Here is an 18966-nt window from a genome sequence, read left to right on the forward strand (position 1 = left end):
TAATATCAACCCAACAATAGGGCACACCACAATGCTTATGTCCTATTGTGAAAACTTGGCTAAATTTTCTTATGTCGGTTGTTAGTGTTTCACTAATGGGTTTTCAGGGATCTGATGCTAATTGTTGATTAGAATTAATGATCAATTAGTCATTAATTACTTTATCTGAAATTGCTTAACCTAAAACAGCACCCAATGTATAAACTTCTTTGCATTAAACAGGTGTCTAAAAAGAAAGCCATAGATGCAAACCAAGGAGTTTTTATGACTGAATGCATATACAAGTTCCCTCACAGCAGAGACCACACCTTTTATTTAGGTTTCTGGCACACTGGACCGTCAATATGTGAATTCAGTTATGCTCGATTTAAGGAGGGAATATACTGAATGGTAGGTAGAACTGACACTGAGTGCAGAAAGATCTACTAGAGGAGTTTCACAGAGACCTGGAGGTGCTGACCTACTTGTTTAGGACACCTATTTCCCAAGCCCATCCATGATGGGTATCTCCAGACCCTGGGAAATTCACAAAGGTTGAGTTCCTCAAAGAGTGCGGGGCCCTTGTACACATTATCATTTATGTACACATACAACTACGTAGAACTGTTACACAATACATCATCTATTATACAGAAATCCATTCAAACTACTTTTCCTAGGGTCCCAGAACAGTTATGCTAGAAGTTTTCCATTGGAAAAGTAGTGTTTGCCCCGAGGGCTTCTGTGAGAGCAGAGACAAGCAGGACCACATGGGTCCTGTTCAGTAGCTCAAGTCTATTTATATTTAAAATACTGCTTGAAATATAAAGCAATCTGTTACTAAGGCAAAGGGGAAATGAAAATCACTGCTCTAGAAAGAACAAAGAGTAAGCAGAATATGTTTAAGTGCAAACAAGAGGACTCATATTGACAGAGTTCTGGATTACTGGGTCACAACTGATGCCTTTGTGAAAAGGCAGGCAACTTATAAGACACTGCAGGGCAACAATCAGAACCCCAATTATGCTTAAAATCGAATATTTAATCTCATAAGCTTGAATAATAAACAATGAGTCAAAATAGCAATCTTTTGCCTGCTCTTAAAAACCAAGTCACTTCCCTGGACAAAGATGCGTACTGTCTGAACCTACACAGAAGACAATAGCTTTAAAGCTTACAAGGGCTAAGCAGGCAGCAATACTGCGTGAATAGCAATACACACACACACACTGTGAAACAAAATGTTCTTGGACTTAGAAATTAAAGATTCCCGTAAGCAAAGAGTGCAAAGTTCATAAAGTTAATACAAGTGTATCCTTATGTGAATAAGTGCAACCAATCATCCTTATCTATAGGATGCCACAACGAATAAAGGTAGAAAACTATCCAGGACATAAATTTAAAAACCAATATTCCAAATTTATCAATCAAGGAAGTAAAATTCCAGTAAGTTCAATTAACTTATTTTGCGTAAATGTGTTAAGACATTTCAGATTTCCTTTATTTCATCTTGAGAAAAGGAGTAGCAAAATAAACGTATATAGTACCTCCCAGTCAGATTAGAGCTGGTGCTGTGGAAGGGCCGTGTACCTGGAAAACAAGAACAGCAGGAAAAAATTAGAACAAAAGCATTTTACCTGGGTAACAGATAAAATGTTTAATGTTTTTATGACTGACACAGATAAAGCAAAAACAGCCTCTGAAAGCCAGTGTGGGGTGCTTTTCCTTCTGAGGGTTTGGAAGAAGGAAAAATTAAAAATGAAACCCTCAAATTAGAACCGGAAATTGGCAGCAACTGGCAGTGAATTTCTCATGGGGAAAATTTTTTTAAATCCAGGATTCAAGTAACCAAAGAAACCCCAAAATGAAACAACAAAATGCTCAAATGTATGTCTAATTCCTGTTCTTACGAAGGTTCATCAGAGTCCATAGGCCATCTTTCTGAGATGCTGTCAGAGGAGGAATATACAACAGGAAATGACATGTCATTTTCTGCATGCTGTTAATCTTGTGTGCATATATATCTATACTAACAGTCTAGCTAATATACGCCTGACATTTTCCTGAGCATTCCTAGAAATGGATTAGAGCATTAGGAAACCAACAGAAAAGAGCATAGACCCAACTTATAAGGTCTAGGGTTTGCCACTAATTTGGGGTGAGATCTCTGGACTTCATTTCTTCATCTCTGAAATAAGGAAGATAAAACAGATGCTAAGGGTCTTTCTAGATTGATACTGATCAGATGAGTAGGGCAGATATATTATTCTTCCTTCCATAACCATCAGACCATAAACTGAAATGAGTCATTACATCAATAGCTAAATAAGACAGGGCATTAAATAGAACAAATACAGAAGTAATGATACCATTATTTTACCTATGATAGGTTAATGACAAATGGTTTCCAAGTTTTAGGAGAACAGGTATAGAAACACCTTCTTGTGTGATTCCAGGTAGACAAAGGTTGCTCTGTGTAACTACTGTTATAATGTGGACAAAACACACTGTTTTCCTTGAGGTTACTGAAACTTCAATTTGATAGAGATTTGAAAAATGTTCCACTACCAGATTATCAACATTTGAAACTCTTAAGAACTCCCAAATTGTTCCAGATTTTGAATAGAAATGCAAAGGTGAAGTCATTACTAACATGTAGCCAACATGTGTAAATAATGCAATAGAAACTTAAAAATGAATTCAAAGGCTTCAAAAGATCGCTTTTATAGTTTTTCCTTTTACTTGTTTGGGGTTCTCCTTCTGTTTCATTTATGATGCACGATAACAACAGCCAGGAGAGAGAGGAAGAGTAAGACCTGGGACCTGTCTTCCAGTTCTGCGTGATCTGGTGAAAACACCAGCATTTAAACCTCAGAATGCCTTCACTTACCTAAACCAAAGTCAAGAGTGTGGTTTAGATTGTGGGCTTTAAAAGTTTCATACTTAAGGAGCTCCGAATGACAGAAGCACCATCAAGTTCTCTGAGGCTGCCAGGATTCTGCTGTACATGTAATCAATTACCTAGTAAGTTACCACCTTAGTAATATGAACAAAGTAAAAACAAAACCCATAAAGAAAAACACCAACCAGCAGAGAGCCTGGCCAAGACTAAGCTCCCAGAAGGTTTCTGTCAAATAAACTAAGAACTCAACAAATACTGTGAGAATCTCTAACTCCTATAAGGATTTCCAACTTTCTTGCTGCTAAAAAATACTTCAATTCATTTTAATTCATTTACTATAACCTCTCAGGTATGGTTCTGAAAACAGTGATTAATTCACCAATGTTTCTAAAATAAATGCTTCTGACTTTCCCGAAGTGTCAATTTTTCAGAGCATCTAAGAACATGATATAACCAACGTTACTTCCATGATATAATTACAGACAGAAGTGAAGAAATCTGTCATTGAATTTAGCCTACTAAGTACTATTGCAAGTAAAGAGTATATTTCAACAAGAGCTTTTTTGTTTTAAGGCATGAAACAACCTGCAGACCTAATACAGTGACATTCCAGGACTGGAGCTGTTAGGCCGACATAGTATTTATAAAAGCGTGTTCCATGGAACACTTGTCTCCTGAGACGTCACACATTGTCTTGCACTGTGGTTTACCTGGTTAATACATTTTGGAATCACAGCATATTGAACACTACCTTCAAAATTCACAAGATACACATAAGCCTTTGAAACCTGCTTAAAATAGTTTCCTAAATTTATATGGTCGAGAACCAACCCTTCCCCCCGCCCCACCCCATCCCTCTACCCCATAATTCTCACTGTATTTTTGAGTTTAAGGAACACATTTTGAGGAATGCTGGCTATTTGATTCAAGGGTTTCTTTGAGCTTCTATACTTAATGATGACATTATGTTGGATTAACTGAGTAACCAGTGCTGATTAACTGAATAACTGGTCATAATTTTATATTAGTGGTAGAAGAAATACTATTGGAAACTTAGTTTTATTTGTCATGCTAACCTATTTCCAAGCATATTACAAATACTCAACAGCCTTGAGAATTTGTAAAAACTCAAAAGTTGTAGATGGAGTTTCCAACTTCCCTCCTATGACAACTGGTATGGAGTGAAAATCTTATGTGCCTATACCAAAGGCATTTTACTTGTGAAAAAGTATTGAACATATAAGATATTCATTTGTGCATAAGCCACTTTCCTTTAAGAACAATGCAAAAATGCCACCTTGATGTTGATATTGCTAACTATTAAATCTTAATATTTAAGTATTAAATAAATACTGCTCAAACTTAGGATCAGCAAATGGTGCTGAATTAGGATGCTTAATCATATTTATATTATAATTGCCTGAGACTAATACGATTTATATGAAATGAAAACAATTTGTTATTTAGCTTTATATAGCAAGTACTTTCTCCATTAAAAACAGCAATCCTGGAATCGTCTAGAAATCTTGTACAACTGAAAAGAGTAATTTTCATGGGGGTCGGGATTCATTTCCTGAGTTTACTAAAACTAATACTAAACTAGGTTATTATTAAGTAATGATATAATAATATGAAACCTACAGTGTAGTGAAAGGATTGAAAACTAAAAGTTTCAAAGGAACTTCTTCCAACCAATTAATTCATGTGGTTTAATCTCAAAGAAAAGATATTCTTAAAGAGACGGCCTGGGGTAGTTCCCTGGTGGCCTAGAAGTTAGGATTGGAGCTTTCGCTGCCGTGGCCTGGGTTCAGTACCCGGCTGGAGAACTGAGATCCCACAAGCCATGCAGAACAGCGCCCCCGCCCTGCCAACAAACAAATAAAAAACTGACAAAGATGGGGGAAAAAAGGTGAGAAGAAAAAAGCCTGACAGTGACTTTTAAATGTCACAGATGGACATCTAGGTATCTGTCCTATGAGACAAAAGAGGCGAAACAATGACAATGAAATTTACATGACTGAATGGAACGTTTTGAGATGTTAGTACGCAGCGTTACAAAAGGCACAAGGTGGGGTGGGAGCCCCTTATGCCTTTGCAGGTATCTCCGTTCTGAGACCATGTCTCGGGCCCTGGAACTGGGTCACTGTATCAGTCAACATTGGTGGTATACAAGACAAAAACTTTATTCGTTTATCCAAATTCATTTTCAAAGCAAAGCATGAAGGCGAATGACTCAGCAGTGGTGACATGCAGGAGGATAAAAGCCCCGCAGTCTCTTAGTACCAAGCCTACGGCATTTTCAGCGCTGGTCAGGCCCTGGAGAGCAGCCACTGGACCCCAAAGTTGCTTACTTACTATGCAACTCCTCCTCCTCATCACTGGAGTAAGAAGAGCCAAGAGAAAAGAGAGTTTTAGACTTAAGGAGGAGAGGTGAGATGCTGACGGAGAGCGAGATCCGCCGTGCTGGCCGCATCTGCCGCTGGGCTGAGGAACAGGTTAACAGAAGACATTAGCGCCTGCGGATCACACCAGAACAAAGACCACGGTGCCGAGAACCATGCCACTGGCCTGAAGGATGCCAGCAGAGGCTGTCTAGGCCTCTTGGCACCATCTATTCACATTTCCATCTTTCTTTCTCAATATGCAGAATGTAATGCGGCTTAAGAAAATGCACCCAACAAAGACACGTACTCGTTAGATTATGAAAACAGGAAGCGCGCTACTTTTCACAGCCATCATTTACAGCTGGAGTTTTCTTCCCTCCCCTTCAAGGTAAGGAAATGCCTTGCATGGTGGTGTTCCTCGGGATTCCGTATCAGCTCTCTTTCCGCCCACCCCAAACCTCCTCATTCACTGCTGCCTCTTCAAGTACAATCTGCAGGTGATGCAGTGATGACTCACAGCTTTCTATTTTCAAGTCTGGTCTGTCCTTTGAATTCAAGCCTCATTCATCTCACTGCCTACCTGTGGGCAGACATCCTACAGCAGCTCAAACTCAACAAGCACATACATCAACTCAGCCCCTTCCTCCAGACTTGTTCCTCCTCGTTTACTCTGTCCTTTGGTGAGTGGTATCTAACATCTAACTCGTCATATAGGACAGAAACCTGGACACTATCCTTGAATCCTTTTATCGCCTCTCACTCAGATCTTTTACTTCTGTCTTCTAGAATTCTCTGAACATCAACTTCTCTACTGCCACTGGTTTGCACCTGCTTTGGACCAGCATCTGCTCTCAGCAGAACTCTGCAAGAGCCTTCTACTCACCTACCAGCCTCTCCTTCCCAACACGGTCTTCAGTGAGGTTTCTCTGCAGTGTCAGAATCAATCAGTTGATTTAACAAAAATCACTCCCTTGTCCTCAGACAAGAAGCCCAGAGTCCTCAGTCTAGCTTTCCACCTGCTAACAAACCCAGTGATTTCCTCTTGGTCTTGACTTTGGTATCACTTCTCCCCAGGGCTTCCCTGGTGGCTCAGACGGTAAAGAATCCACCTGCACTGCGGGAGACCTGGGTTCGATCCCTGGGTTGGGAGGATTCCCTGGAGGAGGGCATGGCAACCCACTCCGGTATTCTTGTCTGGAGAATCGCCATGGACAGAGGAGCCTGCTGGGCAACAGTCCAAAGGGTCGCAGAGAGTCGGATATGACTGAAGCGACTTAGCACGGTACCCAGTTAGGCTTCTCTGACCCCTCAAGTCTGGGGCTTCTGAGCACCCAATGTTTCTTTCAACTACTGTATATATCATCATCTGCTACACTCAACTGTTCTCATGTCCTTGAGCTGAAGTGTGGGGAGAAAAGAAATCATATCTGGAAGGTCACGCCTCTCCTTTCACTGTCTCGCCTGGTGCCTGGCAAAGGACAGGTTCTTAACCATTGACTAATTTAACAAAGAATAAATGAATTTCCTTTTGTCAGGCTTTCTGTAAGGTCAACATCCTAAATAAAATGAAAGAAAAAACCCTGTACCTACCCAGCACAAAAGACACTCCACACCCCAGACAAATGCCGAGCGATGGCAGACCATGGGGTGTAGCCACAGCTCCTAACAGAGTGCGAAGAACGCCACAAATTCACGTGCGTTGGCTTTTTCAGCAGTGGCAGTCCAGTGCAAAAGCAAGATACCATTTTAGTGTGTGTTCTGCAGTGTTCCCAAATGTGAAGCATATATAAGGAATGAAAATAACCTCTCTTAATTACCCAAATCTCAGAGTTTCCCTTCTTCTGTCACACGATCACGGATCATAAAGAAAACCTACTTGTAGGAATAAGGAGTATCTTCAACATGTATGGAAAGAATATGTTCTGCTAACACAGGGGTTCAGTTTTAAAATGCCCTCAAATTTAATGACCATGAATATATTCCAGCCTCACAGTTTAATCAAAAGGCCAATATTAAAAGTCAATCTGGGGATTTCCCTGGTGGTCAGCGGTTAAGAGTCCACTTTGCAATGCAGGGACATGGGTTTGACCCCTGGTCGGGGAGCTAAGATCCCACCTTCTGAGGAGCTTATAAGCCTACACACCACAACGAAATATCCTGCTTGCTGCCTGAGACCTCACGCAGTCATAAACACATATTTTTTAAAAAGTCAATTTGCTTGACCGAATATCTGTTCTGATGAATTTGTCAAATATTATCTTCTCCAAATAGAACTACCCTAAGAAAGTAAATGTATTCCAATAAAGTCTCCTCCCACTGTCCAGTTAAGAGAGAGAGACTAAGCACAGAAAGCAGAGATAAAATACCTTCATTGGCACCGCTGCCCAGAGGCCCACTCTGATCTTTGGTCATGTGAGTCACTTCGTGTTGAAGATCTGGTACGTTTTATACATCAAATGCCAACAGTTTGGGTCTTAAGACCCACTCAGCTTTCGTTGTCAATTACAAGTGAGCGCTACCATCAAAGCATGCCCAGGAACTTGGCCAATTCACCCATCCTGCGTGAAGGTCTGAGAACGATCCCAAGGGCAAGTGACACCTGGGGACACTGTTCTCTGTGATAACAAGCCATGTGAAATGAAGGGCAAAATGAAACCTCTGTAAGAAGCCCAGGAGGTTTCACGGTCCAATGGGTATCATTCTCCCCCCTGACATGCTTAGCAGTGCACGTGTGTGCAGGCTAAGTCGCTTCAGTTGAGCCTGACTTTCCGGCCCGAGGGACTGAGCCCGCCAGGCTCCTCTGTCCATGGGATTCTCAAGAATACTGGAGTGGGCTGCCACGCCCTCCTCCAAGGGATCTGCCCAACCCAGGGGTCGAACCCCAGTCAACCTCACAGTTTATTGTCTGTAAGCATCTTCTGGGTGCAAGCAGTAACAAGTTTAAAAATACAGACTTGTGAAGGGATTGTCTGTAATAACTGGCTTATTCTGTGTATGCAAACATAAAGTTTATTCTTAAGTTCTAATGACAAACCATCAGAGTCTCCTGGCAAGCTGGGAGTCTACACTCAACCCTAGGCTGCGAACACATTTCCTGGAGCAGCTTCTCTGAGGGCAGTGCCCTGCCAGTTTGGGAATAATGCCAAGTCTGTCTGTTTTTCTAATCTGGCCAGCGACCCAATGACAGTCCAGGCAACAGTTTAGTGGACGTTTGCAGAAAAGCTCAAATGGTAGCAGCTGGGAAAGGCTGTGGGAAAAGTTGCTAACTTCCTTCAAGGGAGAATCTAGAACACAAGTAAAAGCTGGGAAGCAGTGAGAGAATGCTGAGTTTAGGAAGTATTAATATATTGTACTGAGACAACCAGGTTTGTTTGTAAGACACAGCCAGTTAAAGACAAACGAGAGATCGTATTCCAGTTCTTCACCACTGCTTAGACCCTGGTTAGAGAAAAACAGACCCCTACACTGCTGGATGATGAACACACTCATTCCACGGTGACAACAAATGCTTCCCACAAGCCAGGAAACACACTAGTGCGCATTTAAAATAAATACACATTTAAGCCCTACCCCATTATTAGCCCTGCTGAACAGCTGAAGGACTCGAGGTCACACAGCCACTAAGTATGCTTACCATAAAGCATTAGTTAAAATACCTGAAGTGTTCCACACACTTTAGGCTTTAAAACCACGGGGTAGGTTTTAATTCTGATACTTTCAACAGGGAAGACCATGACCAAAGGTGAATCATGCAGGGTATTTAAGAGATTTGGAGTGAAGATTTGCGTGTGTGGCAGAAACCAACCATCAAGTTACCCTGAGGCTTAGAGGCATAGCATGCAAGAAAGAAGTTTTATTAGCCTTCTGTTTAACAGCCAGAATTTTAATATCTGCCCCCAAAAATTATGTTTCCAGAGCAGAATAAAAAAAAAAAAGTTGGGAAATTAATTCATTTGTACATGAGGAGGGACTTAAGAGAAATACTGTCATTAAGAGTGGATAAGCCCTCCAATTATAGCCTGTGCTCACTTAGGGAAGTAGTTAGGGCCAGTTCATCATTCAAATCTACATGAAATGTACATTAGAAATCAGAATGAGTGGCCTCCACTTTGATGAAAGGGCTGAACTCTCTTGCTCTAAGCTCTATCCATGACAGCCACCAGCCACGGAGCTCGGAGCTCAGTCCCCCTCGGGGAGGGACAGCCACTGGCCACGGAGCTCAGACCCCTCAGGGAGGGAAGGCCACTGGCCACGGAGCTCAGTCCCCCTCATGGAGGGAAGGCCACTGGCCACGGAGCTCAGACCCCTCAGGGAGGGACGGCCTCTGGCCACAGAGCTCAGTCCCCCTCGGGGAGCTCAGCTGCCTGGTTCCCACAGCAAGATGAGCCAGAGTTCCTGGCGCTCAAGGACTGTGCTTCCTGAGAGGGAGCCGCACCATTCAGAGTGTCTGGCTAGCAACTGAAAGCACAGTCAAAAACCATTTTGCTTTCTGGAGGAAAAATAAGAGTGTTTGTGTGTCACCGAACACTGGCCACCTTCTGTTGGTTCTGGGTAGCTGTGCTATAGAGACGTAGGCCCTCCCCCAGGCCCTGGGAGGAGGGACACGGGGCTGAACGGCCTCACTGACTGTTGGGTTACCCATTTCTAGTACTCCGAGTTCAAAGCCACTATAAACTGTTCAGTTAGAATGATGTCCCTTCTATACCAGCAGAACCACTGATCCAAAGCCAAGTCAAAAGCAAACCAAACCAAGATCCAAACAAGAACAGGAACGACGACTTCAGTTACAACTCTGTGAGTCTTTATCTATTATCTTCGCAAATAAGTCACTATTAGGCACCTTTATTCCAACAGGCCAGGTTGATACTTGAAATACCAATCATATTAAAATGAGAATGAAGTTAATACAATCATCCATTTATGCCTTAACGACATTGTGGACATTAAAAAGATGAGGCCTCTAGTTAAGTCATGAATTGAGACAGAACATCCCATTAAGAGGCCTCTAGTAAGTCATGAATTGAGACAGAACATCCCATTTAAGATGAGTTCTATATCAGGAGATGGTGAAGAAACAGCAGGAGGGTTTTATACCCTTTATTTCAGGTTCCTGAATGCATGATCTCTCAGCAAAGAATGTAATACACCACACTCTCTCTGATGAGAATTTTAATCTTCGTATCAAGATTCAACACTGCAACTACTCATGAAAAAAAAAAAATCTATTTTGAAAATAAAAAAAAAGTGGGGCTTCCCAAAGACACCTGTCTGTGGCAAACATCTGGATCCAATTCAAGTATATTTTTGAGCATCTCTGACTTGCAAATGCTCTGGGCCTGTGGATGCCAGACGTCTCTACGTAACTCTCACAGCTCATCGATCTTGAATCTGTATACAGTTTCAGTAATCACTTTTGGCTGTAGTCCTTTTGGCATTTGCTTAACTAAAAACATATCTCAGTCTCTCTCTGTCCTTCATGAGCTTGACATTTTTGAAAAGCTCAGGGAACTCGTATTGGATAATGTTTGGGTATCTGTACTATGGTAATACAAGACAGTGTCTTTGACATAAGAGCATTACATGTGTAACTTACTTTCCTGTGCTTCAGAAAAATCTTTAAGGAAAGTGATAAAGCCAGGGAAGGGAGCAAGATGGATAAAACAAGTGTTAAAATAACACTTTGGAAGCTCCAGGTGAAGACTATGTGGTGAGTGTTAGTGCTGTTTTTTGCAACTATTTTAAAAACCAGAAATTATTTCAAAATAGAGTTTTAAAAAATGTCTGTCAGGTTTAGGCCCAGAATACAATGAATTTAATGTGTTAAGGAGATTTTTATGTAGTAAAAGGAGGAAGGTCTTCAAACTGAATTCTGTGTCACCTTTTCTGTAAATGATCAGTCATTCATTCAGGGGAAGAGTCAGGCAAATGCTGTAAGGCAATGTCACAGGGTCTTAAAGCAAAAAAAAAATAAATGAAAGGGAAAATGTTCTGAATATATTTAATGAAAAAAGTAGCATACTCACTGTCCAACCCAGGATGGCTGATTGTCATTAATGAGACAGATTTTGTCAGTGGAGAAGAAATGGCTGATGTACAGTAATTAAATCCCTGTTGTTTAGATCTGTGACATGTCTGTGAAGGAAATAAAGGTAAAGCAGTTCTCAGTTCATGCTCTTATATTTCTAGGTTAGTACAAAACTTGACATTCCGACTCAGCAGAAGGAAATAAGGCAGTACAGAGGAAAAGACCACAAGCTTTGTAGGCCACAAAACAGCCGCTCAACTTCAGAGAAGCAATCCAGCTCTTCTGAGCCTCAATGTTCTTATCTGTAAAATAGGAACAGTTAGAGTATCTACCGCTTATGGTCATTTTGTATCCCTTCTAAGAGGGACATCTAACGATGTCTCAAACTTCATAAGCACTTAATACACGTCTACTGAATGCACAATCAGATAAAAATAACTTCACTGGAAATATCAGACTATGTGTAGTGCTTGCCCTTTGAAAATTTAAATATCATGTACACATATAGTAGGATACCAGTAATATCATTCTGATGTTAAAAAATTAGAAACAGAGATACAAATAGAAAAGGTTTTAAGATAACAAGCAAAGTAGGCTCTGCATCTGGATAGAAACCTAAACTGTTTTCACTTCCTCTTCTGAGAATAAACTGCTTATATGCGAACAAGTGGGTAACTGCAATCCCTCAGTAAATTCACAGCCACTTCAGTGTGTAATCAGACCCACTGCAGAAGATCCTGCAACAAAACCCGTTTCTGGTGATGGTGGGACTACTCTTGTTTTGCTTGGAGAGAGGCCATCCTAATTGCTAACTAACTTTAATTATCATCCCTTCCCTTCCTAGCAGTCTGAAATCTGTATGTGCTGAAAGGGAAGCAATGAAAATCCGTTACTAGGGTGAACTTGACTCAGTTACACCAAAGACTTCTCATTATTTAGAGCTTGTTCCATGGGTAACCATGGAGTCTGAGGCAAACAGTTGCTATGTTTCAAATACAACTGTGAGGTCTGAAAAATGACGTCAGTTGAAAGGCAGAACACTTCAGCAGGAAGCTGGCTGCTGGCGACTTGTGCACATCAGGGATACAAGTGGCTCAAATACCTACTCTGAGGTCACACACGAGATGGAAGACGCCGGTGGGCAGAAGCCCTGGGCAGGCTGGGCACACCAGGGGCTACAGGTCAACACTTCCTCTCGACAGACTGAGAAAGGCCACTTACACGGACGCCGCTCACTGAAGGAGAGGCCATCACTCCGACTCCAGGAACGCCAGCTCAGGAGAAGGGTATCACGTAAACATGAGCAAGAAGACGGAAGTCTCTCATTTCCTCAGCAAATGTCAGCTACTTCAGAGTAACAGGGAGACTAAAAGCCTGCCATTCTGAGTCTAATACTGTTCAGCTAAGAGCCAGTTATGGGGCCTCAGGCAAGTCACTTAAATGGGCTCGACTTGCTCACACACAAAGGCTTAAGCAGAATTTGAGGGGATTTACTGGCTCTAAGTAAACTCAAGTTTTGGTATTTTACCTGGTCCTACAAGTGATTTCTAAAGGACTCTCTACACATAAAATGCAACATGTTTTCAGACATACTTGTCAGAGATGCTCTCTGTAGTCACCAAATTTATTGTTTCCTATTTTTCCCTCTTTTCCTGTTACCACTGGGTTGAATAAATAGACACCATCTACTTCAATACCTATATTCTCCATATTCTTGTTATTTTTCTTAACTTTCAAGAAGCCACGAAGAGGGGACAAAAGAAGGCAAAATTCCTTTAGGCCTTCAATTTCATTTCCTTTGGGTCTTAAGTGATACATTTATCACCAAATCGCCTAGTGCTAGATGTAAAATATTTGGTCACTTCATTGCTATGTAGCAGGATGTAGTAAAAAAACTAGATTTCTACACAAAACCTTAGTCACTGATTCGAAGAACAGGTTGTTTAAATTTTTGTTTGTTTAGTTTGAAAAGATGCCTTACACTTCTACCTAAAAGGAAAGCTACCTACTCAGACACTGGCGTTTTAACTTTTTTGTTTAATTAGAAAAAATTTCACTTGAAAGTGTATCCCAAATACTCTCAGAAGTACATCCAGGTGTTAGTTTTAAAATTAATATCTTCTTAATTTTAAAAGTTTGCTTTGCTGAAATATTTAAATCTATGCAGATTAATGGTATTCTTTAATTAGCATTGGGCTTCCCTGATAGCTCAGTTGGTAAAGAATCTGCCTGCAATGGAGGAGACCCCAGTTCAATTCCTCAGTCGGAAAGATGTGCTGGAGGAAGGGATAGGCTACCCACTCCAGTATTCTTGGGCTTCCCTTGTGGTTCAGCTGGTGAAGAATCCACCTGCCACGCAGGAGATCTGGGTTTGATCCCTGGGTTGGGAAGATCCCCTGGAGAAGGGAAAGGCTACCCACTCCAGCATTCTAGCCTGCAGAATTCCATGGACTGTATAGTCCACGGGATCGCAAAGAGTCAGACATGACTGAGCGACTTTCACTGTCAAGTAGCATTAAGTGCTAAAAACTGCTGTTTGCAACACTGAGTATATGTGTAATTATAGCTACTAACCTTATGTGAACATAAGTCTTGGCTTCTTTGTTCCTAACATGAGGATGTATTTAGGGAAACGAAACCAATCTTTTCCCCCCAAATTAGCAACATACACCTCTTTCAGCCTTACCTGCTGATTAAACATTCTATGTTCCCTCTGGCCTGATTCAAGATCCTCTTCTGAAAGCGACACCAGAGAGTCACCCCTTTCCTGGCCACTGAAAGGGTGCCTGAGTTCTCTGGTGTTTGATGAGTTTCCTTCTAGAGATGAGGACGGCTTGTTTCCAATACCAGCTCCTCCTGTCAAGCCTTCTAGACTGAAACTGAACACAAGACACAAGAGTTAATTCGTTCTGAGACTCAGAAAGCAAGGAGGATACAAAGCCCCTGCATTTGCGTCTCCCTTGCTTATAACTTTCTGTCACCCGGCAAAGCTGTCTGCAAGGCCTGGCCAAATGGGTGCCCCCTGCCCTTCCCCCTAAATACTGGTTGGCTGAGAAATATACTGCACTTGGTTTGTTTGTTTGTTTAAAAAACCCTCATTCAATTTACTCAAATGTTGAAGTACTTCAAGTCATCTTCTCAGACATTTTTCAATATACCATATGGATAAACCGTATTATCTATACATCTTTTATTTATGTGTTTTTTTTTTTTACCCTTGATCTGATGTGATCAATTTTTGCCAGACTCTGAAGCCTGCCAACGCCAAATAATTAAATGGCACAGAGAAAATATGAACATTAAGTGACTTTCTGGAGGAAAATAGGGAAGATCCAGACTTGCCTTTGCAGCCGTCAAGTGGACCTTTGTAACTTCACATTCGACTACAATCCAGGTAACATTTGTAACTTCACCTTCCACGACAGTCTAGGTGACCTTTATAGCTTCAGAGGCATGCGTCCACCCCAGAAATCCCGCATTACACAGGCGCATTACCATCTGTGCACACCTGCCCCAACAAGCACCGCTCTGGCAGGTTTCCTGAGAATCGTTAGTTGCAGACAGGCACATGGGACACCACCATAAAGGGCAAAAGTTGAAAAGGTACTGTGTCTAAGAGAGGTTTAATATCTTTTTCCTTGATAGTGACAAGGTGGGGGAAAAAGGCAAACTTAAGGTTTGATATGGAAAATGGGATCCTTGGAATGAAGACTGTGGTTTGCAGAGTGAAAAGCATTTTTTGTGAGGAGGAGGCTATGGAGAAAGGTTGGCCAGCTTTCACCCTTGGGGATGCTAGCCAGAATAAATCATGTGTGTTCCCACTGGATCTCAGAATGCAGGGGGAGAGCACCATGCCCTCAGTTACAAGCATGTGGAGTTGTGTTTGAAGGCATAATGAAGCTCTTTCGTTACCTCTGCTCAAAGTGAACTGCTGTATGCCGTCTAGAAGGGTTTCTATTTGCCCTTTTTCCTATGAATCACTTATTATGAACTGAAACCATATGCCTCTATAAATTAAACAATGGATTTTATTCTGATTTCAATATGACAATAGAAATCATGACTAACTCCAAGTAAATGTCTCTGTAAAACTCATTTTCAACAGCAAGGGTAAGAAGACAGACTAATTGAAGAAGAAATTTAGTTTTCTGTTACGAATTATTTCTAAAGCCTGAGAAAGCCAGATCCTAAGGTTATACCACAACATTTAATCCTGTAAGTGATTAAATCTGGCTGCTTAGTTGAGAGAAGAATATGTAATGATGAGCAATCTGTGAGCTTAGAATCTAAAGAGATGACTGGATTTGGAAGCGTAATTAAGAAATGAATGCATCTTAGTAGCTGCCTTGTTTCTGTTATTGTTTTCCTCAGATGTGCTAATTCCTAGGAGCTGGGAATTGGGATGGATGAAAACAAAGACAGAAGTGGTCTACCACAGCATGGAGACAAGCCTGTGCAGAAAACACCCGAATCTATTGCCACTTGAGACAAGCAGAATGCATCGGGGAACACCATCCAGCTCCGAGGCTGCACCCCTTGGACTGGACAGGATGCCCACAGCAGAGGCAACACAACACCGCGCTCACAAAGAAAGCAGGCCGCCACATGCATTCCAGCCACACAGCCAGTCCAAAGCCGGAAGCTCGAGTGCTGTGTTCTACGATTCCCCTTTGGTGGCTGGACACGCAACAATACCATACCTTCTGTAATTAAAATCAGCACTCAGGGCAGCAGAGTATTGCACACCAGAGGGACACCAGCTCATACTGGGGATGACATCAAAGGCAGAAACAGAAATGGAAGAGGAAACAGGGATGGGATTATTGGGTTTAAAAAGAAGGGACACAGTTAGAGACAGATGGATTTTCTGATCATCAAAAAAATTAGGAATGTAACACTGATTTAGAATTTAGAAAATGGCTAGAACAAAAAACACAGTTCTTCTATTGATGTCCATCTACATAATGTGTTAAAAATGACTACGTGAACTCTTTACAGGTTAATAAGTTCAGTGTTGGAAACCCCAGAATTCCTACTAGCAAATCCTGAACAGAGTACCCACACTCCCTGTGGCGTCCTGGCTGGGCATGCTCACAGCAGTGTTTCAACCCCACTACTGGGGACACTCTCTCTATACGGCCCACCACTCCTCCACCCATTTAGGCTTGGATGCTAAAGATAAAGCATATAACAACAACAACAACAAAATCCACTTGATCATCTCCTGACCACAGCATCTCTAATCCTTCATTAAAAGGAATGATGACAGATTGCACTGGGGCAGGCTCACTGAGTCAGGTTTTTTTTTCTCCCGTGTTTCCATTAAGGATGAATCTAAGCCAGAAAATTCATGTATCTTTCATAATGATATCCAACATCATCATCCACCTTCAAACCCTATTCACCAGGCTTGGATGCTAAAGATAAAGCATATAACAATGGTCCTATTTCCCTGTATTTTAATGATAATGAAGGGATGACTTTCCATGAAAGGGAATTTTATAGTATTGACCAAAGGGTCCCATAATTTTAGGTATGTATCTATTTTCCCACAAGATTAAAAAAAAAATCCATTTGGTCATCTATTTCCTTGACTATCTTAGCACTTATATTTATTCTCATGCAGTAGGAACAGAAAATCTGGGGTTGGAAATGATAAGGGAACATAAGCAGACAAAAAATAACCAACTCAGAGTATCAGGTACTCTGTAAAAGGAGCTGCATCCATAGGTCAGGATTTTTGATTAATAAAAGCTATCATTAAAAAAAAAAAATACACTGCTACTATTTCGGCCTTAAAGTTCTAAGTGACATGCTTTTGTTTTCGGCAGGGAGATAACAATAAAACTAATCTGCTCCCTGAACCTTCAATGGGAAGACCTGCAGACACTAAAAAAACCAAACAACAAACAAAAAGAAAGCTAAAAAAAAAACACAAACAAACAAAAAACCCAGAAAACAAAAACCACCTTGTCTTGAATACATACAGCTGATAACTTTGTGCTGACAAGTGGAAGGTTTTGATAGACCAAAAAAAAAAAAAAAGGAAAATGACGGAAGAATAAATATGAGCTAACCCTATGGATCTTCTAAAAGTAAATCTTTAAAATAATACCATTAAAATAAATTAAAAGGTAAAACATTTAAAATCAGATTATATTAATAGTATAAAGCTCACAAGTACAAAAGCAGAGAGTGGAAGTACACAGCTGAGACATGTCTCTACAAGTCTGCTAAGCAAGACCAGACTGACTTAGGGAAGCAAGCCCTGATACAGTTTACAAACACACATGAGATTCACAAGTCTATTCTTTGTAAAGTATTAACTTAATTTTATACCTCTAAGCTGTTACTAAAAAGGCATATTATGTCTACATGGCCAATTTACTAAAAACAGAACACGTAAAAAATTAGAAAGTGAATATACATGCCAATTTATCATTCATTAAAAATTAAACAATGTGTTTCTATGGATTTTAAACATCCCTTTACTCTCAGAAAATGATAATGATGTGAGAGACTGGGATGAAATTTAGGATAGAGAGGATGAACAATAGGGAGACAGAAGGAGCGTCAGAAAAACCTAAGGATCCAGGGAGGAAGCTGCAGATAGCCCTAGGGTCACAGAAACTCCTTTCACAACAGTAAGAGTATTTTTCAGAGTGTCCTAATTTCAATTCCTCAGCTGGGGGAGTAACATTTCACGGTTCTTTAGCTTTGAGATTTAGATAGTTCCAGATTAAAAAAAGTATCCTGATGCCCTACCTTTTAATACTTGCTGAGATTTTCCCATTTTAGTGGCTAAGGCTTAACACAAAACTTAAAATCGTAACTCCTGTTCTTCATACAGAAACATGACAAAAGATGAAACTGTCACTGAAGTGGCTATGCCAGCTGTGAGTCCATGGTAACTTGGGCTGCATCCAGCAACGGGTCATCTTCCAGGGTTATCCAGGGCATGTTTTTAATAAGTCCATATTGACGAGTTTAAAGAAGAGTCAGCCAAATAAATCTCTAAAGGTTTTAGATACTTCTACTGAAAAAGGCCTTTAATAACTTGTTCTCCTGGAGACAAATGTAACCAGGCTTATGATTATCTGAGATTCGTGACTACACTGTGCTTGAGCTCAACTGTGTGTCTAAAATCTGAAACTAAAGGAAACACCCACTTAAAAAGACCAGGTAGGCAACAAAAATCATTATCCGCCCACTTCCTAAAAAGACAGCCTCAGCTAATAATTTAAAATCTCTCTTTACAAGTACCTCCTAATATGAGACACTAACCATAATCAAACCATCGTTTTCAGATTTCTAAATTTTTTTCCAAAAATTGGAAAAGTCACAAATGACTCCTGTACAGGAAATGTACTGATAAAAACTCAGCATTTGAAAAAATTAAAGTAAATCAGTACTTTTCGACTAAAAGTGACTTTTCAGCTGATAAATCACTGTAATTTTTAGCTTCAAAATTTTATGTGACCAAAAACCAGTATGGGATTGAAAGACTGAGAGGAGCCCTGAGAAATCAGGACCACATTAACAGTGAACAGCAGACTCCCAAGTGGCTGAGGAAGAAAGGTGTTCATCACGTTCTTAAAGAATGCGCTGAAAATAGTTTAGGGCTTGATACATGAGCACACGTCTATTTTCAGTTCCCCCTTTTCTTGGGAAAGAAA

General features: G+C 40.8%; 1 protein-coding gene across 13 annotated transcripts in view; it reads right to left on the reverse strand.

Annotated features, from left to right (window-relative positions):
* The window catches only part of AKAP13 (A-kinase anchoring protein 13), a 322494-nt gene that overhangs the window by 58871 nt on the left and 244657 nt on the right, over positions 1–18966 (reverse strand). For 10 of the 13 annotated variants that reach the window (XM_044933352.2, XM_044933353.2, XM_044933355.2 and 7 more), the window contains 4 exons: positions 15991–16056; positions 13977–14169; positions 11289–11397; positions 1527–1569 (listed from right to left, as the gene is read on the reverse strand). In XM_044933352.2, the coding sequence (XP_044789287.2) occupies positions 1527–1569; positions 11289–11397; positions 13977–14169; positions 15991–16056 (411 nt within the window). The remainder of the gene's footprint in view (positions 1–1526; positions 1570–11288; positions 11398–13976; positions 14170–15990; positions 16057–18966) is intronic. The other 3 variants (XM_044933356.2, XM_044933351.2, XM_025271584.3) reach the window with 1 other exon arrangement.

Source organism: Bubalus bubalis, chromosome 20 (genome assembly GCF_019923935.1).
Source record: "Bubalus bubalis isolate 160015118507 breed Murrah chromosome 20, NDDB_SH_1, whole genome shotgun sequence".
Taxonomy (NCBI): domain Eukaryota; kingdom Metazoa; phylum Chordata; class Mammalia; order Artiodactyla; family Bovidae; genus Bubalus; species Bubalus bubalis.